The sequence below is a fragment of the Suricata suricatta genome, chromosome 4, assembly GCF_006229205.1.
Source record: "Suricata suricatta isolate VVHF042 chromosome 4, meerkat_22Aug2017_6uvM2_HiC, whole genome shotgun sequence".
Classification (NCBI taxonomy): Eukaryota; Metazoa; Chordata; class Mammalia; order Carnivora; family Herpestidae; genus Suricata; species Suricata suricatta.
In genome coordinates this window covers 115462929-115485580 of record NC_043703.1, presented here as the reverse complement: position 1 = coordinate 115485580, position 22652 = coordinate 115462929, and the positions used below count along the sequence as shown (strand labels likewise).

Genomic DNA, 22652 nt, shown 5'->3' with positions numbered 1-22652 from the left:
ATCTGGATGTCCTCTTTGGAGAAGTGTCTCTTCATGTCTTCTGCCCATTTCTTCACTGGGTTATTTGTTTTGTGGGTGTGAAGTTTGGTGAGTTCCTTGTATATTTTAGATACTAGCCCTTTATCTGATATGTCATTTGCAACTATCTTTTCCCGTTCTGTCGGTTGCCTATTAGTTTTCTTGATTGTTTCCTTTGCCGTGCAGAAGCTTTTTATCTTGATGAAGTCCCAAGAGTTCAGTTTTGCTTTCATTTCCCTTGCCTTTGGGGATGTGTCAAGTAGGAAATTGCTGCAATGGAGGTCTAGGAGGTTTTTCCCTACTTTCTCCTCGAGGGTTTTGATGGTTTCCTGTCTCACATTCAGGTCCTTCAGCCATTTTGAGTTTATTTTTGTGTATGGTGTAAGAAAGTGGTCTAGTTTCATTCTTCTGCAGGTTGCTGTCCAGTTCTCCCAGCACCATCTGCTAAAGAGGTAAAAACGATTTGTGTTTTTAAAAGGAACTCTGCAATTTATCAGGAGCCTTTGAGACCAGTTATAAGGCTGCATCAGGATAGAAATGCATGAGGGAGATGGACTTTCAGCATATTTCTGTACAATAATTCAAGCTATGGAAATGAATGAATCAGCTCACTTAACCTCCCTAAGTCCATCAGTAACTAGAAGTACTAATCCCTGCCCTAATTTGTCTCACAGTATTGTTAGGAAGTGAAATGAGGTAATATATACAAAGTCATTTACAACATCCATGGAAATTTTATACATTTCTTTACCTTTATATTTTATCTGTGTTTTTTTCTTTTCTTTCCACTTCCACTGTTAGTGGAACATTTGTAGTTTTTTTTATATGAAATCTTTTTTTTTAATGTTTTATTTATTTTTGATACAGAGAGAGACAGAGCATGAGAGGGGGAGGGGCAGAGAGAGAAGGAGACACAGAACCGGAAGCAGGCTCCAGGCTCTGAGGTAGCTGTCAGCACAGAGCCTGACGCGGGGCTTGAACCCACGAACGTGAGATCTGACCTGAGCTGAAGCCGGAGGCTTAACCGACTGAGCCACCCAGGCGCCCCATGGAACATTTATAGTTTTAAATGTTTTCAGTTTTTAGTTATTTACTCCGGTTGCTGAATTATCCAGAAGATTGGTATATTAAAAGTATAATATAATTGACCTAAATCTGAGGAACATTTTTTTGCAAAGAGATACAGCAGGAATTGAATCTTTTAAAATTTAGAGGAATCCATTTCACAGGACACATCAGTCTTGCATAGAATAAACTGAGCCCTTAAACAAGAAGGTAAGAGAGGATGCACCTTGCCGAATTCTCTCAGTTCTTTGATAGTTGAGTTAATCTAGCCTTGGTTTACTATTTTGGGAAGGGCCCCAAAGTCTTCCACTTCACCATTCTTACCATTGTAGCCCTCACTTTACAAGTGCGGAGATCAATGTGAATGATCTGCCTTAACGGGATTTTGGAAAACTACTTCAGAGTAAATCCATGATCTCACTGAGCCTACTGTGATAGAACATAATGGCAGAATACCATTTGTCACTTACCCTCCATAAGTCCCCACTGTAACTGAAAGATCAGTTAGCTGTCTGCATCCCTAAATAATTAGCTTTAGCTCAGAGGCTCCTGGGTGGCTCAGCTTCGGTTCAGGACATGATCTCACAGTTTGTGAGTTCAAGCCCAGTGTTGGACTCTGTGTTGACAGCTCAGAGCCTGGAGCCTGCTTCAGATTCCGTGTGTCCCTCTTTCTCTGCCCCTCGCCTCTCTTTCACTCAAAAACACATAATCATTAAAAAGAATTAGTTTTAGCTCAAAACATCAAGTAGTTCCTGAAAAGTTGTAACATTTTAGTATCTTTGTATATATTCACCAAAATAAATGGCTTTGAGTCCCCTGGTGGTATAGACTCAGGTGTGTTTTAGCTAATGGTGATCAAGGCAACCCTTTATAGGCTTGCTTATGATTTTGCCACTGGGGCTTCAGAACTAAAGAATCTTCATAAAGTGATCTCTCTGAACCTTAAATATAAGGCCCAAGCAACTGCCAGTTGGGATAAATGTACCCACTTGTTTTGATTCTCTGCACTACTTGAGCCCACCTATCCTAGACTTCCAATTCCATATAGTTAATTATCTACCTTTGGTCGCTCACATATGAGTCTCTCAGGGTATTAGTCATTCCTTTACCTATCTCTTCCTAAAGTGAGGGAGAGAGAACAAAGTCTCAGGATCCTGGTGAGAAACATAAGGGAAGCATATGAGACAGATCCACACTACGTCATTCTTCTTTTGCGACCTTTGAAGTTTATATTATGCCAGCACAGTTCTGGCCCTTAAATAACATCTAAGCTAGTGTTAAACCCAAATCTGTATCAACCAACCAAGCAAACTGTTAAAATAACTGCTAGCTAGTACATTCAAGCAAGCCCCTCCAGCGAGATGCCCTATAGTAATTAATTTGTCAGTCAAGATTATGTTTAGTCGTCCTTGAATAAGTAATGCAAAATGCATATCCATACAATTTTTTCCCTGTTTTTTGTGGAGATTCCCTAGAAAACTCTTACATTTCCTTCTGGATATAGTTTTTTTTCTTCCTTACCTTTATTTTGCATATTATCCTTTGAGCCCATGTTTATTTAGGTCTGAATCACAGGATAAGATTCAATACGGGATGGAACATAGCAGAGCAGACTGCTACTCTTCTCTGGCAAGGAGGATACAACATTCTGGAGAAAGAGAGGGATCAGCATTCCCCAATTTCTTGCAGTACTCCTGAATTTACCAAGGAAATACGGTGCGATTACGAAGACAGCTGGAATATCAGTACATGATCAACTTATGCCCTTCATTTTCAATGCATTCGGCGATGCAGCTGCAGATAGAGGGGAAGTACTGCAGTAGCCTCACAATGGTTCTGTTTTCTTGGATTTTTGAGCTCCACATTCTACCAGGGATCAGAGTTTGCCCTATTTTCTTGTTTGCCCAGTGTCATTAAAAGCTTTCCCATGACTCATAGTCTTCAATTTCTTTAAATGGACCAGTGGGCAGCACAACCTAGTCCTCCCAAGCATCACCCTCAGTGACAGCTTGCTCCCCGATGACTTAAGACAGTACCTTAATGGTGAGCTTGGCTGCCGCGTTTCTCGGACTGTTGACTTCCTGGGAAACCATGGGAGGTCTCAGAGCCCCTTTCCCTGCTAACCGATTTCAAATTTTCTACTTTCTCTCCAAAGTCTTTTTGTTTGCCAGCTCCATTCCTAATAATCTATCTTAATTAAGATTATGTTTCTTTGCAAGGAACAGAAATCTCTTCAAACCATTTCAAGAATAAAGGAAAGCTTATTTTAAATATACGCATTTCATGGAATCCAAGAAAAAGGTAAACAGTAAATCCTTTGAGTTAGGGATCCTGTTTGCCCTGATTGTTCCTTTCTCCTTAGCACCTAGGACAGTGCCTGACATACTTGCTTAATATTTATTGAATTAATAAAAATGATTCAGTTAGCAACTGCTTCCATTTCCGGAGCTCTTTTGTCAGCTCTGGGGGTGGGAGGGAGTACAGCCAGGAGATAGTTCGGATGGATGTCTTAGCAAGACAGCCTGGGATATAATTGGAATCCTAAGGAATATTCTCTTAGGAGGATGTACAACTGCCAAGGCAATGGTTAGCAACTTTAGAATACGTATCCTACCACCAACTTCTATGGATTATAAAGCCATTTTGCCATCAACAATCAATTATTAATATATAAGCCGTTAATACATAGTGATTAAAATGGTAGGTGATAGATCCATCTTTGAAACCTGGATCTTCATTTTAGTAGCCTGAGTATACTTAACTCCCTTAGTTTCTTTATTTGTGAAATGAAATAACAATTGGTGTAACTCATAGACTTGTTACGATGATTAAGTAATTACTCACAGTAAATGCTCATTCAGCTGTTAGCCACAGTTCTCATTGTCAATGTTGCCATTATCATTAGAAAGAGTAGTCGGCTGAAAGTCAGGACACTTGTATTATAACCTCACTGCTGCCACCAACCAGCTGCATGGTCTTGGGAATTTAAACCTGTTTGGGCTTGAGGCTTCTCATTTATAAAATGAGAATGTTGGGCTACATGATTTCTAAATTTCCATTTAGTTTAAAGATAGCATTATTTATTGGAGGAAAGATCGTGTGGATATTTTTATGTCTGTAGAGAGTTTTTGGAAGGACTAAGTGAGATAATGCATATGAAATGATTTACGGTCACATACAGAAATATTTGTAAGCATTAGTAAGTATTAAATGTTTATTAGAGTTTTCATTATTAGTTATGTACAGTGCCGTGTTCCCCAAGGGACTTATACTCAGAGTAGACAGGAGCAGAGAGCAGGTTTTGAGTGACTGCTGTCAGGGACTCTTATAAATTCATTGACCATTGGAATAGGTCAATAACTGTTTCCTCTGAGGCACTTTCTATATAATCCTTTAAGGCAGGAATGTCTCAGAGTCTGCTTTATAGTATTTACCTTTGGATAACATTGGCTTAGAAAGAAGTCAAGTTATATAGTCCAGACCTAAAGCACTACAGTAACCTGTAGAGATGTTAGTGTGGTTGTGGGTCAGATCGGAGTTGCCATGATGAAACATGTTAGCTAAGCAGTCCTGAATTTTAGGAGACACTGAAGAGTATCAACACATCTCTTGGAAACTTGGTTGGGACATGAATACTGGTAGAAATAGATTTAAAGAAGTTGGCTCTCTATAAAATTAAATGAATCTTGGAAATGGTAAATCATTGTAGCAAATGGCACCATTTCATAAGGGATTCTTGTGAAAAGTTTAGAATTTACTTCCTTTCCAATTCAAGTATATTTTTTATACTTTATCTAAAGGACACTTTTCAGATTGTATCTTAAGCATTTGGTACCTCTTCAAATCTGAAAAAGAGAGCCATCCTAAGAATATAAGGTTTGAGGAGAGACAAAAGGAAGAAATTTGAGCCTAGTTAAATTTTAAATCTGATCTCTCTGGGTTATATTAAAATAACACATCCTTCTCTTCATATGGCCAATATAGTGCTTGAAGATGCAAATGTCCCATGGGTAGACTATTGAAGGACATTTTGGGTGTATCAGTACCATTAATTTCAGATTCCTTAGCTTCTATCTTCAACCTCATCTTTCTGAATTATAATTTTAAAACAAGCTTTTGCTTTCTGCTCTCTTCCATCTGAGAAACATTAAGGTAAGAAGATTGATGATAGACTTTGAGTTTATATGCAGAAAAATAAAGTTGTTTTTTATAATTTGCAGCACTATGTGCATGTGAAACTCTAAAGATAATTAGTCACTAATGCTTTTATATGATGGAGACAATAACTCGTCCATGAAGCAAACTCCATGGCTAATGAACTTCGTCTTTTGGTTGATTGACTGGTTAATGGAATCAGAAAGATATTTTCTATCTCTTTCTTACAGTAATGCTTTCTCTCTTGGTAATATATAGGAGTTTGGGTAGACAGTCTTAACAGTGTGTATTTTTGTTTATTCATTTTATCATCTGTTTTCCCCTTTTCTGTTTCATTTTCTATTCCTATTTCTAATTCTCATTTTGATTCAGTATCTTCAGGGAAACTTACAGATTTGCAGGGGAAGATTCATTAAGTTGGCAATTGTGTACACACACACACACACACACACACACACACACATACACACAGTAATCAAGATTCATTCTCTGCATTCTTTGTTTTCTCTGCAAGACCTGGAACACTGTAGATATTTTATACAAGAAGTCAGATTTAAAACCCAAGTACCTGGGTTGAACCTAGAGGCCATAGTCTGGTATCATTTTCTCAGGTATACAATCAACGTATTATGTAAAAGTTTCTTTGGAAACTTAGGGATTGTATGGCTTTGTCCCTCCCCTATTCCCAGATCCCTACCAGTTCTTCTCAATGCAGGATTGAACTTGAATTTCCAGATCGAGAATGTTGTGGGAAGAGCACACACTGCAGGTATCTTCCTTCTATCCGAAATAGGCAGTACAAAAGCCATGCTTCATTGGCTCTTGTTTTCCCGTGACTCTGAAGCTTGTCATGCTAGGTGCTGTGCTGCTATGATGTACATACCTCTCTGCTATGGAGTACCCAAACAGTCTTCTCTGCCATGAGAATGACAGTGGCACTTCTCTTTGACTGTGGATGATGGACCCCGTACCCGCTGAGAGGACTCTGGTCAGACATGGGTCACTGAGTAGTGCCCACTCAGCACTTATTTTGGCTTATGGGCCGAAGTTCCTTGAATTCCAGAAGATAAGGGAGTCATTGTCTCTCCGAGCCCATTGCCAGACACCTGGTCATTTGATAGTAGGTGCTGCCAACCTGAGCAGCCAGGGCAGGCGACCTGCTCTTCCTCACCGTGGCCTCAGATGCCATCTTGTCAAGCAAATGGAGATGGATCCTGCTGCTCTAACCTTGTCGTACATCACTGTCAGCCCCGCTACTGGCGTCCAGGGATTGGCCGACACAGACAAAGTACTTTTTCTGGTGGCAAATGTTACCTTGGATTGTTTGTGGGGCTTCACAGTGATGAGGGAATACCAAGGACCCGCTCCATGAGGGGTCATAATTTCGAATTAAGGTTCTCTTTCTGTGGCAAACTCTCCCAGCACCCAAAGTTCTGTCTGACTGTCTGGAAAATGCGGTACTTATCCCATCTCTAAATAAGGACGGTGACTGATTCCTCTTTGAAGTTGTTTAGATTTTTCTTCCTGGTTTTCTTTCAAGGGATATTTTGGAGGGGCGGGGGTGGTGACCAAGAGATTTACCTTGAACAGCTGGTAGTTTCCAAAAGGCTGTTTTCCTGCTGCATGGCTTTAGAAAGGAGAATACCAGATTTTTTTGTTTAAGTGATATTCCAAACTTGGTGCTCCTTCCCTCCATCTCTACATTTTCCATTCAGCTGTTTCAGATCTTATTCCTTGGGGGTTTTTTTCCTCAACTTTAAGACCTTTTACACTTTAGAAATTTCAGGGACCAGAAAGATTAAGAAATGCCATTTCAAAGAAGGAAAATAATATAATTATATCGTGGTTATTACTATTTTCCTGTCACCTGACCCTCGTCCCGGACCTGGTAAAATCGGTTTTCCTACAGTAAAACAAGTACATCATAGCAATCTCGTACTCTCCGAAGTCTTTTTACTGTTTCTTCACTAGGAAGTTAGGAAAACAATTATCTAAAATTTTCACGAAGCCCCAGGATTTGCTTTAAAACACCCAGAAGCATCTCTAGGGAGAAATGAGCCAGCAGAAATAGTAGTTCATCTTAATTACTGCAAACCTTTGACCTCGCCGTTAGCCCCAGAGCAGCATCCGGGCATCTCTTCCTGTCAGATCAGCTAGCGCCAAAGACCACCTCAGCTGAAAGCTATTTTATTTCTTTAGCATTGCTGGCTCCTTCCATCAAGCCGTTTGTACATCCCTTCCACTCACATGGACCCAAATCTTAATGCTCGTAGTAAGCCAGAGTCTCCTGAGAATATCTGATACATTCACTGCTCTTGCTTGTCGCCACGTGTTTACACTGGGGCATTTTACACATTTCATATTTTCTTTGGCCCTCACTTCGTGTCTTTGACTTCAACGGGGCCATTTTATAGAGTGTAAACCAGGAAGGCATATTAAATGCTGTGTTTATTATTTGAAAATTATTTTAATTGTTGAAAGTTGACAGACTTCCACTCAGGTGTACAAGGAGTTCCCAAATCATTCTAATCCATCTACTGCCTTTAGGTGGAACACATGTATACATCTCGAAAAACTGATGAAAGTTCTACCTTTTATAAGACATTTTCAAAGAAAAAATTCATGTCTTTCAATTATTACATGCTCTAGCATTTCCGCATTTAACAAATTCTGGTTTGAGTTATCTATCAAGTCTACTTTTAGCATTACAAATTGTAACAATTTATCTTCTTACTTTCTTCCTCTATTTTATCTATTGTTGGGGGGGATGCCTCTGTGTGTGTGTATGTGTGTGTGTGTGTGTGTGTGTGTGTGTGTGTGTGTGTGTGTGAAGGAGGGAGAGAAAGGGAGAGAGAGAGAGAGAAGTTGAAGAGACCTGAATTTCTCCAGAAAATCACCTTAGCATTTCCAATTTTTATATTTCTAAGATTGGAATTTAGAAAATAGGAGGAAAATATCATTGCCAACACTTCCATTTAGCTGAAAGTTTCCAGTGAGTCAATGTATAGAATTCGTAAGTTTTGTCTATAAATTTCTGTTGGTCTATATTTTACTTCTATTTTCCACTCCTTTCCTGGAAAGAGAAGGTGGTGTAGTAGGGTCACTGGTGGGATAACATGCACTTGAATGGGTGAATTGAGACCTGTGTCTTTGTCTGTACTTGATCACTAAGTGTCTACGAATAATCCATTCATCTCTTTAAAATCTTTTACTCACTTATTGTATGAGAATTGTTTCGACTAGGATATCCAGTTAGACTACATGGATAGGAGTTAGCCACTCACGTGGGATGAGGTAGGTTTGGAAGGATATTCTAGCTAGTAAGGCAGGTGATTGTATAAATTCTGGAAAGAAACAAAAAAAAGCATGGTATATTAGAGAACTAACACTAGTTCATTATGACTAGAGAATAGGGTGAAATGAAGTGAGGTCACCAAGAGGAAATGCTGAAAACATAATCCTTGTTAGGCACTCAAATACTTACTGAGAAGTATATACTTGATTCTAGGTATGTAGGGAGCTGGTCCTATGTTTTATATATGAGAATGACATGGCCATTTTCTCCTTTAGGAGAATCACTGTGGCAAAATTGTGAAAAATGCAAGCCTAAATACAGAAACTTTAGTTAGGTGTAGGGTTGCCAGATAAAAAACAGGACACTTAGTTAAATGTGAATTTCAGACAAAGAGTGAATAATTTTATATAATACTGCATGGTACATGCAAATGTCAGGTAAGAGAAGGGCTGAATAAATGTTGCTTTAGTAAGAAGGATTCCAAAGTATATTTTAGAGAGAGTACTTTTAGTGGAAGTAGGAGTGGTAGAAACCAGATTGCAGAGAATTCAGGAGTGAGCGGAAGATAAAGAAGTTGAATCCGTGCTTGTAAATCGCTCTTTCAGAAATGGAGTTTGAAAGAGAAGAAAGCAGAGGTTGTTTATGTTATTGGCTCTGAGAATTTCAGTGGAGTGGTTATTTTTCTTTATGTTGCCATTTTTCAGCCTAATGACTTGAGACTGCTTAATAGCAAATAATACTGAACATTTTATATAATGTAACCAACAATAAAAGAAAAATAATTATTCCTTTATTTTATTAGTAGGCATCAGTAAGATTTGGCTAGTTATCTTTCTCTTCCTTTTGTCATTCTGAATGATGTACCTTTCTTCTGAATGATATGCCTTGCTGGAGAAATACTGAGTCTCCTCCATTTTTCACCAAGTCCCAGCAGTCAGCCTGCTTAAGGCCTGCCCTCCCCTCTGAGGCAATGGGAATCTCTTTGCCCATCAATGGATGGAAACTAGGTGTAGCATAAGCCCCTGCCCCAATAGTTAACCAGGGAAAAGAGTGAGGTTCTTTACTCTTCCCTAGAAAAGCATTTCTGAGGGCTTTTCAACAAGGATCATTTTAAAGGCGGGAATGCTTTTAACACTTGAAATGTTCGTTTATCTCCTATACCTTTTAGCACTTAAGATATTTTTTCAAAAGCACCAGTTTATCATGGAAAGAAGTTGCTCATGTGCCTTAGGAAACAATGATCTTCATTTCCTTTTCCTCCAGCTACCCTAAATTCTTTTTACAAACGAATCTCCCTTTGAGCAGTGCCTAGAAGTTAAAATCCTTACTGCTTCCTTGGGAGCTCCTGAGTTGTGTCCAAAGTCCTCTCCTTGGCCCTTTACCCAATAAGTATCAGCCAGAGGGCCAGGGTTGCACTACTAACAAAGATGCTCTTTTCCTTTTGTTTTTGTTTGTTTGTTTGTTTGTTTGTTTTAGGGGAAAAGGAAAGGGAAAACACATCCTAAACTGAGTTCTCAGTGGCAGAGTTTATGTTCTCTAAGTAAGATAGATCCTAAGTCTAGGTCTTGACTTCTGAAGATAGATCCATTAGCCTATGTCAACAGAATGGGAGAACAGTATTTATGTTGATATTGATCTAATGCAAAGATTTAACATGGTGGCTGTTGGATCATTGTTTTATTAATTTACAATAAATTTCCATTTTAGGGAAAAAAACTTCCCAGCTGATAACTAAACAATTTTATGAAGCAAAGAGGCAAAGCTAGTAAATATAGAAAATGTTCATTTTCTCTGGACAAGATATACAGAACTTTTACTTTGCCATGTCACAAGTGATATCTAATATTGAAAACGTACTTTAATTTAATATCTTTAATTTTTTGATTCATTGAAGAAGTGACCATGTCAAGGGGAAGAGCATATTATTTTATATCCAAATCCAGTAATGTTCACATTAATTATGCTGGGACATGTATGGCTCTAGCCTAGATATTAAAATGGACCCAACATCTAGTTATATTGCACTTGGTCTGGATTGGACTTTGTGTTCCAACAGCAATTCTCTGACAACCAGTTGGATGTCCTATAGCTCAATCCAATTCTGCACGTAACCTGGAGTCATTGCAGAGTTATGGGGTCAGTCCTGCAAGGCTGCCCGTCTTCAGACATCAGCTGCAAGTCTCAGGTGTCCAAGCCGCTCACTCCTCTTGCTAGCTGACCACAGATTCAGAACTCCCCATACCCCCTTCCATTCCGTAATTCACCAGGGAACTCATAGAAATCACTGAAGGTTCTGTACTTATGATTACAGGTTTATTATAAAGGCTGTAACAGGAACAGCCAAATGGAAGATATGTATAGGCTGGGGTCCTGGGGAGCGGGGGAGACAGCACAGCCTTCATGTTGTCTCTCCTTTAGAATCTGAGCATGTAACCCACCCGGCACATCAGAGTGTTCACTAATCAAGATTTACTGAGCTTCAGTATCCAGAGTTTTTATATGGGCTTTCATTACATGGGTATGATTGAATAAATAATTGGCTGCATGAACTAAATCAGCCTTCAGCCTCTACCCTCCCTGTAGACCTGGGATGTGGCTGAAAATCATGAGCTTGGGCTTTCTGGCTTATCCAGCCCCTCCCTTAAAACTATCTAAGGGCCCACTTGAGCAACTGTCAGCATAAACCTAGGTGTGGTCAAAAGAAGCTCACTGTGAATAGTAATTCCTATTGCTCAGGAACTTTCAAGGGTATTTGAAGGTCTATTCTAGGAGTGGGGCAAAGACCAGATATGTTCTTCATTGTATCACAGACATCAAGAATATATTTGATTTATTCCTGTAGCTTTAATTAAGTGAAATGTTATTACATTCATTTTGTACTTACATGATTGGCCAAAGGTAACATAAGGAAAGTCTAGAAAGAACTAGAATCTCAGTTACCTTAGCTAATGACATATCTATCTTTTAAGGACACCAGCTTACATTAGGAGACTTACTTTTCCTAGAAAATTGTGAGAACATCAAGGAATATATATGCCAAAAAATATTGACTACCCTCAGTTGAATTATTTTGGGGCACTATGATGGCTCAGTTGGTAGGTAGAGCATGTGACTCTTGATCTCAGGGTCATGAGTTTCTGCCCCACATTGAGCCTGAAGCCTACTTTTAAAAAGCTGTAAAAAGAAGAAAAAGAAAAGAACTATATTGACTTTTTTAAAAAGTCTGTCTCCTTTAGCTTAGGGAACTTCCGATGTGGAACCTACCTTAGTCATTTCTCTGCCTTTCAGCATGTTTTATAATGTGGTATGCTGTATCTCCACCCTGCTCCGGAGTCTTGATAGTGAGTCTTGACACTTTTCCTTTTAATGAATCAGCATTTATTTTATATTTTACCTTAAAAAACATTTTGCAGTTATAGATCAGGATGGTTATTGTCATCACTGGCTGGGGAAACTGAGGCATAGCTCACTACGTCCCAAAGCTTATATACTTATCCGTTATCATCATTAAAAAAATTATACCTTACTTCTTTTTCAAAAATGATTTGAGGCCACTTTCACAGATCAAATTAAAAAAAACAAATAAGTTAGGTACCATAGCCTCCAATTACCTGCAGTTTCGCTTTCTGTGGTTCCAGTTACCCAAGATTAACTGTGATCTGGAAGCAGGTGATCCTCCTCCTGATGTATCCTCAGTAGTAGACTAACATCACAGCATCACAGTGCCTACGTAAGAGGTTTCCGTGGCCTCAGCACACAGGTGCTTTATCTTCCCTCATCATCACAAGAAGGATGAGTACAGTACAATAAGTTATTTTGAGAGAGAGAGAGAGAGAGAAATCAGATTCACATTAACTTTTATTACAATATATTGTTGTAATTGTTCTCTTTTACTATTAGCTCTTGTTGATCTCCTACTGTGCCTAATTATTAATTAACATAGGTATGTATGTATAGGAAAAACCATAGTATGTATGGGGTTCAGTACTCCCTGTGGCTTTAGGCATCCATTGGTGTCTTGGTACATATCATCCTGCATATCAGTAACAGGGAACAACTGTATAAGAGAAAATGGGGTGAAGAGAAGAAAGGTAGGCATACAAATATAAGGATTAATAGAGAGGTAATATGAAAATGTATTGAGGGGCATGATGAAGAATATACAAAGTATATAGCTCTCAAGGCAACATATGTTTATAATATGAACTGAATCAAAGCCATATTGTAGTATCACGGACATTTGCTTCAATCCTTAATTTCATAGCCAACGTAAAAATAGAATTCATAATGCTGTAAATTTTAGGAATGCTCTTTCTTGGTCATTTCAAAATCTAAAGTCATTCTTGGCACATTTAATTTTAATTCATGTTGATTACAGTCAACATCATCTAAAGCTCTGCTATCCAGTGCTATAGCTACCAGCCTCAAGTGGCCATTTGAGCATTCGAGATGTAGCTAGCCACAAGAGAAGTGCTGTAAATGTAAAATATATACTAAATTTTGAAAAAACCAGCATGAATAATTTTTTTTAAGTAGATTCCATGCCCAGTGTGGGGCTTGAACTCACAACCCTGAGATCAAGAGTCACATGTTTCTGGCACCTGGGTGGCTCAGTCAGTGGAGTATCCAACTCTTGATGTTGACCAAGGTCATGATCCCAGGGTTGTGGAATCAGGCCCCATTTTGGGCTCCATGCTGCGCATGGAACCTTCTTAAAATATTCTCCTTCTCTCTCTCTCCCTCCCTCCCTCTCTCCCTTTCTGCCCACCCTCCTCTCCCACCCCCTACTCCTCCACTCCTCTCCCCACTCACCCTTCTTCTCTCTTAAAAAAAAAATTACACACACACACACACATTTAAAGAAAAAGAGCCACATGTTATACCAATGAGCCAACCATGTGCCCCCAAAATGAATAATTTTTAAAATTCTAGTTTCATGTTGAAATTGAAATATTTTATATAACTGAGTCAAACAAGATATATTATTAATTTCAAAATGAATTGTTTTGTCTCTGTTTTTAATGTGTCTACTAAAAATTCTAAAATTACACATGGGGCTCACATTTCTATTTGGACAGTGCTTTTCTAGAAAATTGATTTTCACTGTGATGTTAAATGATTGGCAGGATCCTTCTCAAAAATCCTTCTGTAAAATTTCAGATAGCCACAGCTTTGTGTATATGTTCATACAGCAGAATAATCAGTGCTGAACAAACACATGGAGAAAATTAAGTCCTTAAAAGCATAGTAAAAATTTCAAGGATATAAAGTTACTACTTCAGAGCACTAGTCTTTCTCATCTCTCAGGAAGCCCACCCCTCTCATGGCGGATCCTCAACTTTCCTAGAGATTATACACAGAAACACTGCCGACTGCTGATCAGGAGAAACTTCTTTTCACCAAAATTTTAGAAGCTATTATGAAACTGACCCTTATTTTGCAAACTTGTGAAGCATTTGGGAACTTCAGAGGAAAATGATGATTTTGTACAGATCTGTGTATGTTTATGATTTTATGATTCCTAACCAAATGTAAAGGAATAGTTAATATGCATGTAAAGGAACATGTATAGTGAATATTTGTTTCTAGACATTCAAGATGGGGGCTGCATGTTGAACTAATACAAGGACAGGCTTAGAAGGATCAGACTGTAACTGGGTCACTGATTCAAGCTTTTGGCCCTTAAGTTGTTCATTGGTAGAAGTCCTCAGTAGTTACAAATGCTCCTCCTTCCTGCTTAAGCAGTATAGAGTATAGACTCAAGTCCAAGGTCATCTTTTGCTCCGTTTTTGTCAGTTGTTTAGGTAAAGTCCACTGCCTTGCAGGATGACATTGTCTGCTACTCATTCAAGTCTTGACTTTCCTCAACCCTTCTTCCATTGCAAAGAACCACACAATGCAAAAGTCACTCCTTAATTTAGTGAATACTGCTGACTATTCTGATCCGTCATTTAAAATATTATTTCTTCAGACAAAGATTAGCACTTTATTTCTATAAAGGACCCAGTGCCCCTTGGACTCCATGAAATGGTGGGAACTTATATCATCTCTGTCTTTTAAATCTTAAACAATTGTTTCTGCAGTTTGCTTTGCTAGATTTTGCTAATTTCATTCAGCTGTTTACTGATTCTTCTATGTCAATGAAGAGGTAGAAATCAGGCTCTCTGATTTGCCAGTTTTGTTTCTCATAAAACAGCTTTTCTGTCCAGGTGAATGTGTGCTGTTACTGACACCAGCCCCTGGGAGTGCCAGGACCCCCCTTTCCTCCTGCTGACAGAATTAAAGGGACAGCGGGTGGAGGCAGATTGGCTTACTCACTGAGCGGCCGCGTGGAAGTTCCTTCATGCTGGTGGCCATTTTCTCACTTATGGGAGATGAATTCTTTATTAATTAAAATGCCATGTCTGTCTGTCCTAGCTTTCAGTGGTCTTTCAGAGCAAAAGGAGCTCGGAGAATTGAACTTAGAAAATCAAACTTTAAAAGTACTTTGTAAATCCTGGTGGAGTCCTGGCTTGGCATTTGCAGTCAGATTTCAGCATCATCAGTTTCCATCTGATTTCTCTCACAGAACTTTGCGAATATGTTCGCGTTACCCTGTGCTTCCCTCTGCCCTTTGTGGGCTGGGAAATGTAGTGAGTTACATATTTAAGGTATGTAAAAACAGAGCGTAATGTGCGTCACAGAGCCATACCCTGGCTAAATAAAGGTGTCCGCTTTTTATGATCACATGTCCATGCAAGCACACTTAGACAAGTATGGTCAGTTTCATCCCCAAGGTGGTTTTCTTTCTCCCTCCACCCCCTCAGCCTTTTCCCGTCTTCTTGGCATCTGTCTCCTTTGCTCTTACTTCCTTATGTTCTGGACGACCTTTCTCTGACCAGCAGAGCCTGGAGTAGATTCCCTGTGGAGTCCATCAGCTCCTGTCTGTAATTAGCTTAGTGGAGCCACTGTGAAGTGATGCAAGCAGAGCTTCGCTTCCCCAGAGCCACACTTGGTAGTCTGGCACGCTCCTTATCTGCTGCTCCCGGGAGCTAGATACCAGGAAACCATTATGTTAATACAGCAACAGCAGCTCTTATTTTTTCAATCCCACAAAAACCACATGTGACCTGACATGCTCTTAAGATATAAACAAGTAGCCAACATACTTTGAGCCCCAGGGTACTGAGTTTTCTTTCTCACCTGGCATTTTGGCCCTAACCAAACCTCTAGTCCCTTCAATGAGGGCTGGTGATATGCTCTTGTCCATTTTCTGACCTGGAAGTTCACTGGGAACAATAACTGACAGTATCCAGGGACCTCTGGTCAAAATTTTATCCACTCTTTTTTTTTTTTTAGAATAACAAAAAATATTTTACTAAAACATAAGATTTACAGAAGTTTCCAGACAAGCCATACAAAATGGTCACAAGCTTTTTTTGAAGGAAGGATTCTACACTTGACAGCAAAGTCACAATGTTATTAGTGAGAGCTGTGATGTTTGTTTAATGTTCCCATTTTGGTTCAAACAATCAAGCTTGTCCATCAATAGCGTCTAAATAAAGTTAGACTTGGCTAGAGAGCATATTCTAAAGAACCAGTTAGCTGCTTTTACCCAATGCAATTAGATCACCATAAAAAGGGGGAAAGGAGCCCACAAAAGTAAAGTAAAACTACCTCTCCCCCCTCAAAACAATAATGAAGAGGAAACCCCCACACCCCTGCAGCTAGCCCTGACAACTGCCTGCATTCACAGCGCTGTATACCTTAACCATCACGGGGGACATGAATAAAAGCAGAGAGGCGCCACCGCTTTTAAACGGTTCACAGCAATCCTGATGGTACTTCTAGCCTCTGCCCTTGCTTTACAACAGTGAATCAGGACAAGACATAAATTTGCTAATGTGCATTTAATCACCAAAGGACTGAAGATGTCTGGGCTTTTATTCTGTAATGTTTCTAAGACTGTGTCCATTAAATGCAAACAAACAAAAAAAAGAAGTCTTGGCAGAACAGGAGAAGTGATGCACACTTGATGATCAGATCGATTTTAAATATTATTCATGGCATATAGCCTAGTCCATGTTCTGGCTGTTTCTATGGCTTGGGCTTTGTTGGTCTTCCACTGCTCCGCTACATCATTTGCTAATGGGTCTTCTGGATTGGGAGCGCTTCACAACGCCTGGATCGATAGCAGAACTGTGCGGATCTGCAGTGCTGGGGACCACTTACCTTTCAAAATATCTAAACATAATCTTCCCAACTTGCCTATGTTAGGATGATAAATTTTGGTCATGAAACGTACTTTAGGGGCTGCCATCAGGTATTCTTCTGGAAGGAATAGTTCAAGTTTAAAAGTCCCTCCCTCCAAGGGGGATTCCTGGGGGCCAGCAATGACTACATGAAAATAACGGGCGTTGCTCTCATCTGGTTCTGCTTTAATGCCAGGAACTGGTTCCGCCCGCAAACGCTGGGTTTCCTTGATAATCCTGCGGGGCAGCCCGGCCATCGTGTCAGATCCCGAGTTCGGCCTCTGGTCTCGACTCTGGCTCCACGCGCCTCCTTATCCACTCTTTTCAACTTTCTCTTATTTAAACAAATTATAGTTTTCTCCAACAATTGCTATTTTACCTGTTTGCCAGAGATGGTACTAGTTTTGCTTTTCTGAAATAAATTTTACCTTGTTGCTCATCTTCTTTCCAAAGTTATTCTTGTTCCCTGGGAAATTTGCCGAAAATAGACATGTAATTTTGTGACTCGGTGCGCCTGTGCAAACATGATTGTTCTTCTAGCATCAGTTCAGAACTAGTTGTATTTTCTGTTTCTTACAGCTTGCTTGCTTTTGATACTCTCAGATGTCCTATCCAGATATGCAGATTATAGACTAAGACAATCATTTTGATTTCTCAAAGCCCTTTATAATATGACTCTGCCATTTTATTCTAATTAGCATTCTATGGTATTTATAATGTCGCCCCCCCCCTTCGGCCAAATGTGAGTGTACCTCATAATTTTAAAGTGTATATAAATTATTTTTCCTTCCCCCCTCTAAGTGATAGTGTTAGTTAATTAAAGGATCAGCCTTCAAGAAGTCTAGAAAGCATTTTGAAATTAGTGGAATCCCTTCTTTTTCTCTTTTGGTAATTTTATGTCATTTATGTAAACCTACAGGATATTTTTGAGAAATTAATATTGTTTTTAGAAATGATTGCCCAACCGCCTAGATTTAAGCATGTAGGAGAACGTGAAGGAATGTTGAATATTCAGCAAGTAAAGTACTTTTTGTGTGTGATTTTCTTTCCCCGTTTATACCTTCACTTAACAATACGCCTTCTTCTCTGTAACTTTTATACCTCCTTTTTATTTTTTTAAGTGAGAATATTTCCTTCATAAACTTCAGTGGATTGACAGTTTTCTCATTAAAAGATTTCGCACATTTGCACATTGGGTCTTAGAGTCAAGCCCTGATTCCAGCTTCAACTCTGAAGAGTCCCTACCCCGCTGAGGCGCTGGGGAGAGGGGGGCTCTCTGGAAAAGGTGTCAGTGGGAGGCAGGCTCTACTAATCTGAACACATTTTTGAAGAGGAAGCTTTCTTGCCAGTTTCACTGGAACCTTGACTCAGTCCCCAAGTAACACATGCTGCTCAAGTGTGGGGTTGGGTCTTTGAGAAACAGAGCAAGCACCTCATAGTCTTGCGATGCCGAGTCTACACTACAGATCCCAGGCTTTGGAAACACTGGTGTTGGAAGCACTTAGAGACTGCAAACCTACTACAGCTCTTGGACTCAGAGACAAGTCCAGAAAGGGACTCGTCCATTGTACCCCCTGTGTACATTGGTTCTACTCAGTCAGAATTACATACTTGTACCTCTTTTAATGATTTCAAAAGAAGGAAGGTTTCCATTTGTGATGTTTAAGAGAGGCTTCTCGTGTGTGCATCTAATGAATTTGTGTATGCATCAGCCTATTACATAGACTGGGGCTTTTTGTAGTTTTCTTCTTCTCTTTCTGTCCAGCAGCATCTGGGAAGTTGGGTGTGCAGACCAATCCCAGCTGTTTGTAAGGCTAAATCTTGAACAAGTCCTATCTCTTGTCACTAGAGGACTATTAAATCAGCACCACTAAGTAATTTTGGTGCATATGCACGGGTGTGTATTTTGTTTCCTTTTCTTTGATTATGAAAGTGGTCTGTACTCATTTTAAAAGTTTATAAAATAGGGGTGCCTGGGTGGCTCAGTCATTTGAGCATCCGACTTTGGCTCAGGTCATGATCTCATGATTCATGAGTTCGAGCCCCGCATTGGGCTCTGTGCTGGCAGCTCAGAGCCCGGAGCCTGCTTCAAATTCTGTGTCTCCCTCTCTCTCTGCTCCTCCCCCAGTCATGCTCTGTCTCTCTCAAAAATAAATAAGCTTAAAAAAAAGTTTATAAAATATAAAGAAAGAAGAAAATCCTCTTGTAATCTTTCTGTCTGCAACAGCTTCAGTTAACGTTATGAAATGAGTGTTCACTATGTATATTGCATTTTATAGAGTTGAAATGAGACTGCTTACAAATGTTCATCTATTTAGAATATTCACACTTTCTGATGCTATTAACATTTTTCATAGATCTAAACACTTGACTCTAAGAGAACAACTATGTTTTTAAGGGTATATGGAGTCCAAAAATTACAGGAGATCTATTTTATGCATTTTTTTGAAATTCATAAATAATACCAATAAAAATTGCTGTGGCTAACATATTGTGAATTAGTCATCTCAACTTCGTTTAAGTGAAAAAATTTGCCCGTAAATAAATTTGCAGTGCCAGCGCACTAATGCATCACTGAATGGTGGCCAAGTGAATTCTCCTGCTTTGTCCTGGATGTGTAGCAGTGTTCCTTACCTTTTGTTTGGTCAGCAGCCTTCTGAGAGTTCAGTGAAAGCTACGAAGATTCTTCCCAGAGAACTGTATATTCACACAAAAAACTAATTGTAATGATAATCAATTATGATATGCCAGGCCCTCTGCCAACTGCTCTATGTGTGTTATTTCATTTAATCCTCATGGTAGCCCTATAAAGAATGCACTGTTTTCTTCATTTTTGAGAAAAAGACTTGAAGCTTTAAGGAGATTATGTAATTTGTCCATGTCCGTAGACCTAGTATCAGAGCTCAAACTCTGATATTTATGACCTCAAAACCCATCCCTTCAGTCAGTGCACACTGAATTTTAGGAAGCTCATAAATTCCTAAAACCTGCTTATTAATACTCATGTTAAGGACACGCTACCTACTGCGATCCAAAGATTTTCATTGGCAGTGAAGAGTATGTGTAGTAAATGAATCTCGCCGTTTTTGTAACTTATTTAATTGATATATGAGTGCTGAATATCTACTATTATAAATGCTTGTTAGGTTCAGTGATATGGTCTCTATCCCTAAGGAGTTTACCATCTACATGAGAAGACAAGGATTATATACATAAAACAATGAGGAGAAATACAAACATGAAGTTGAATATAAAGTAATGAGACATTTCCATAAACTATATGTGAAAACGAATCTCTTTACTTTGTCATACCTTGTTGCAGTTGTCGCTCTTTGATTCCCTGATTTATAAAAGGAAAACCAAATCTAAAAGGCCACCTTGTCCTCTGGGAATGTGGCAGATTCAGTGTGTCATAAAAATGAGGTCTATAAAGTGAGGCTGAGTTTCCTGAGTGGTTTTGTCTGTGTCATCTGTTAGCCCCAGGGAGCATGCTCAATAAGGAGAGGGGAGAATGTGTAGCCAGCTCTCAAACATTTCAACCATGTACCACGTTCTCTTGAGTTGGACATGTGTAGGTAAGCAGAACACCTCGACAGTTGCTACATTTTGACTCAAGAAAGGTTCCTACTGACAGTATGTCAAATGATGCGACGTAGCCTTGAGTCATGCAGGAGCAGTGGGGGGAAACTACCAACTTTGGATGAAACCATTGGGCATGGGAAGCTTATTGAAACCGACAGTCAAGGCTGTCAGAAGGAGTGGCTGTGGCTGTAATTCAGAGAACCGCTTTCTGTAGGAGCACAGTTTGGGCAAGTTGTACATCTGACTTGAGCAGCTGTTGTATACACAAGGTTAGTGCAGAGAACGGCTGTTGTAAGATATGAAGGACGGGGTATGTCAGGCTTTCCATTAACACGGCCCTCTTCAAGTATTTGTACAGTTGTAGGATTCTACTCTTTTGAAACTTGAATCATTTGGGCTGTAATATGATGGAATTAATTTACAAATAGCATTTGAATTTTCTTTTCATTGCAAATAGAAACCCAGTGCCGCGAATCATCCTATCTATAGTTTATCTCCTCTCACTTACAGTTATTTTTGTTGAAATGTCTAAAATAAGAATATTTTGTGTACAGTTATAGAATATATTTGTGCTGTATTTTGTCTAATAAGTTTTGTTAAATTTCATTGCACACGATGTTTCCATAATCCCTTGCAGTTTAACTTGTTTAGCATTATTTTTTTAAGTGGGGCAAGGATGTTATGAAAACCTATTATGTCTAAGAAACCCCAGATGGAAAATATTTTTAAAAAACAAGAATTCCCATAACTGTTGACAAATCATCATTTAAATATGTCCAGCTCCTGGATGTTGGAAGTAATTTTTCAGGAATGTATGCAGATATCTTGATGGATTTTATTTAATTTCAAAAGAAAAAAGTATGATACCAAGTCTGTATAATTTTTTTAAATTCATTCCTGGAAAAAAAATAATTGAAAACATTCCTTTTCATATTTGCTTTGAGCTAAAACCGGAGTTGATTTTGAGGTAGATTGATGTTAAATGTCCATCACACTTTGGCTTTCTAGAGAGAATTCAAGACATAGTAACTGTCCCAACTCCTGAATTTTCTCATTCTCTGTGTGCAGTGTGTGTGTGTGTGTGTGTGTGTGTGTGTGTGTGAGTGAGTGTGAGTGTGTGTGTAGGGAGCTGAAGCAAGACCTTTTGATTTCATAATAAGCAGGGCTTAGGGACGATAAAACTTGACATTCTTAACTGTTACTAGTGTCTGTCCCTATAGCCCGGGCAGTTATCTTCCTTTTAACGATGTAGAAGCCAGAGTCATAAACTGAGCATGGACCCAAGGCGCTACTGTAAATTGCAAATAGCATTCATGTGGTGTCTTTGACCTAAGATTAAATTGGGGTAGAGGAAAGAGGAAAAAAGAGTTTTCGAGAGTGGAATAGAAGTAGAAGTCAAGGACAAAGAGTATGCTAGTAGGATGGGTATGTGCAAAGGTTCCCTAAGCTTTTGCAGCGAGATTTGTTTAGATGGACTTTTCATATCTGCAAATACTCCTTTGCTCAGGAGCTAAGCAGTGGATTCGGACAGTTTCTGTGTGTGTGTGTGTGTGTGTGTGTGTGTTGGCAATAATGCAGTCATGAGATAATACAAATAATCAGTGAGGGCATAATTAATGGTGTGGCAGGGAATATTTTTTGATAAATGCTTGGGGAATGAGGTGACAGGCGTGAAATTAGAAAATTCCTTCAGCGATCTAAAATATAAATAGCTTTCGGAACTGAAAAGAGTTTCACAGCTGAAGATTTTATTGTGTTGAGAGGAAAAACTTTTTTCTCTCCCCCACTCCCTCCTCCTTTGCAAGTTGTTTGTCCATTCACAAAACAAATACTCTGAAGCCCAGCGCGGCTCATGGGAATAAATTTCAGGTCGAATTAGTACAGTTTCCTTGCTGTCAGGATGCTGGAATTAATGGTGTTTTGATGACACGAATTTTGAAGAGCAAACAAAGAAGCTGAAGGGAGAGAGACATGACTCCTTAGAAGCTTGGTCCTCCTCTCCCCCAGCCTCTCTTGTCTTCCCTGTCATCCGTCTGCCAATCTCCCTGTCCATGGTTAGTTAAAGGCGCTTTTTATCCTCTTTTCTTTCCCACAGAGTTTGCCAGATCCGGCCCGGTGCCTGGGTTCCAGGAGGACACGCTGCAGTTGGCCTTCATCGACTTGAGACAAGTAAGTCTTTGTGTTTTTGTTTTTTGTTTTTCTTTTAAGATGTGTGACTGAAGACCATCAGGTCTTAAGGAAAAAGGGAGGGAGGGGGATTGGCGTTGGCGATTCACACTGGAGACCTAAGGGTTTTTCCCTGTGTT

General features: G+C 39.4%; 1 protein-coding gene and 1 pseudogene across 6 annotated transcripts in view; one reads left to right on the top strand and one right to left on the bottom strand.

Moving 5' to 3' along the window:
* Positions 1–22652, top strand: part of EXOC6B (exocyst complex component 6B) — a 581371-nt gene that overhangs the window by 408718 nt on the left and 150001 nt on the right. For all 6 annotated transcript variants that reach the window (XM_029937576.1, XM_029937578.1, XM_029937580.1 and 3 more), the window contains exon 20: positions 22442–22515. In XM_029937576.1, the coding sequence (XP_029793436.1) occupies positions 22442–22515 (74 nt within the window). The remainder of the gene's footprint in view (positions 1–22441; positions 22516–22652) is intronic.
* Positions 16520–17021, bottom strand: LOC115289946 (annotated as a pseudogene).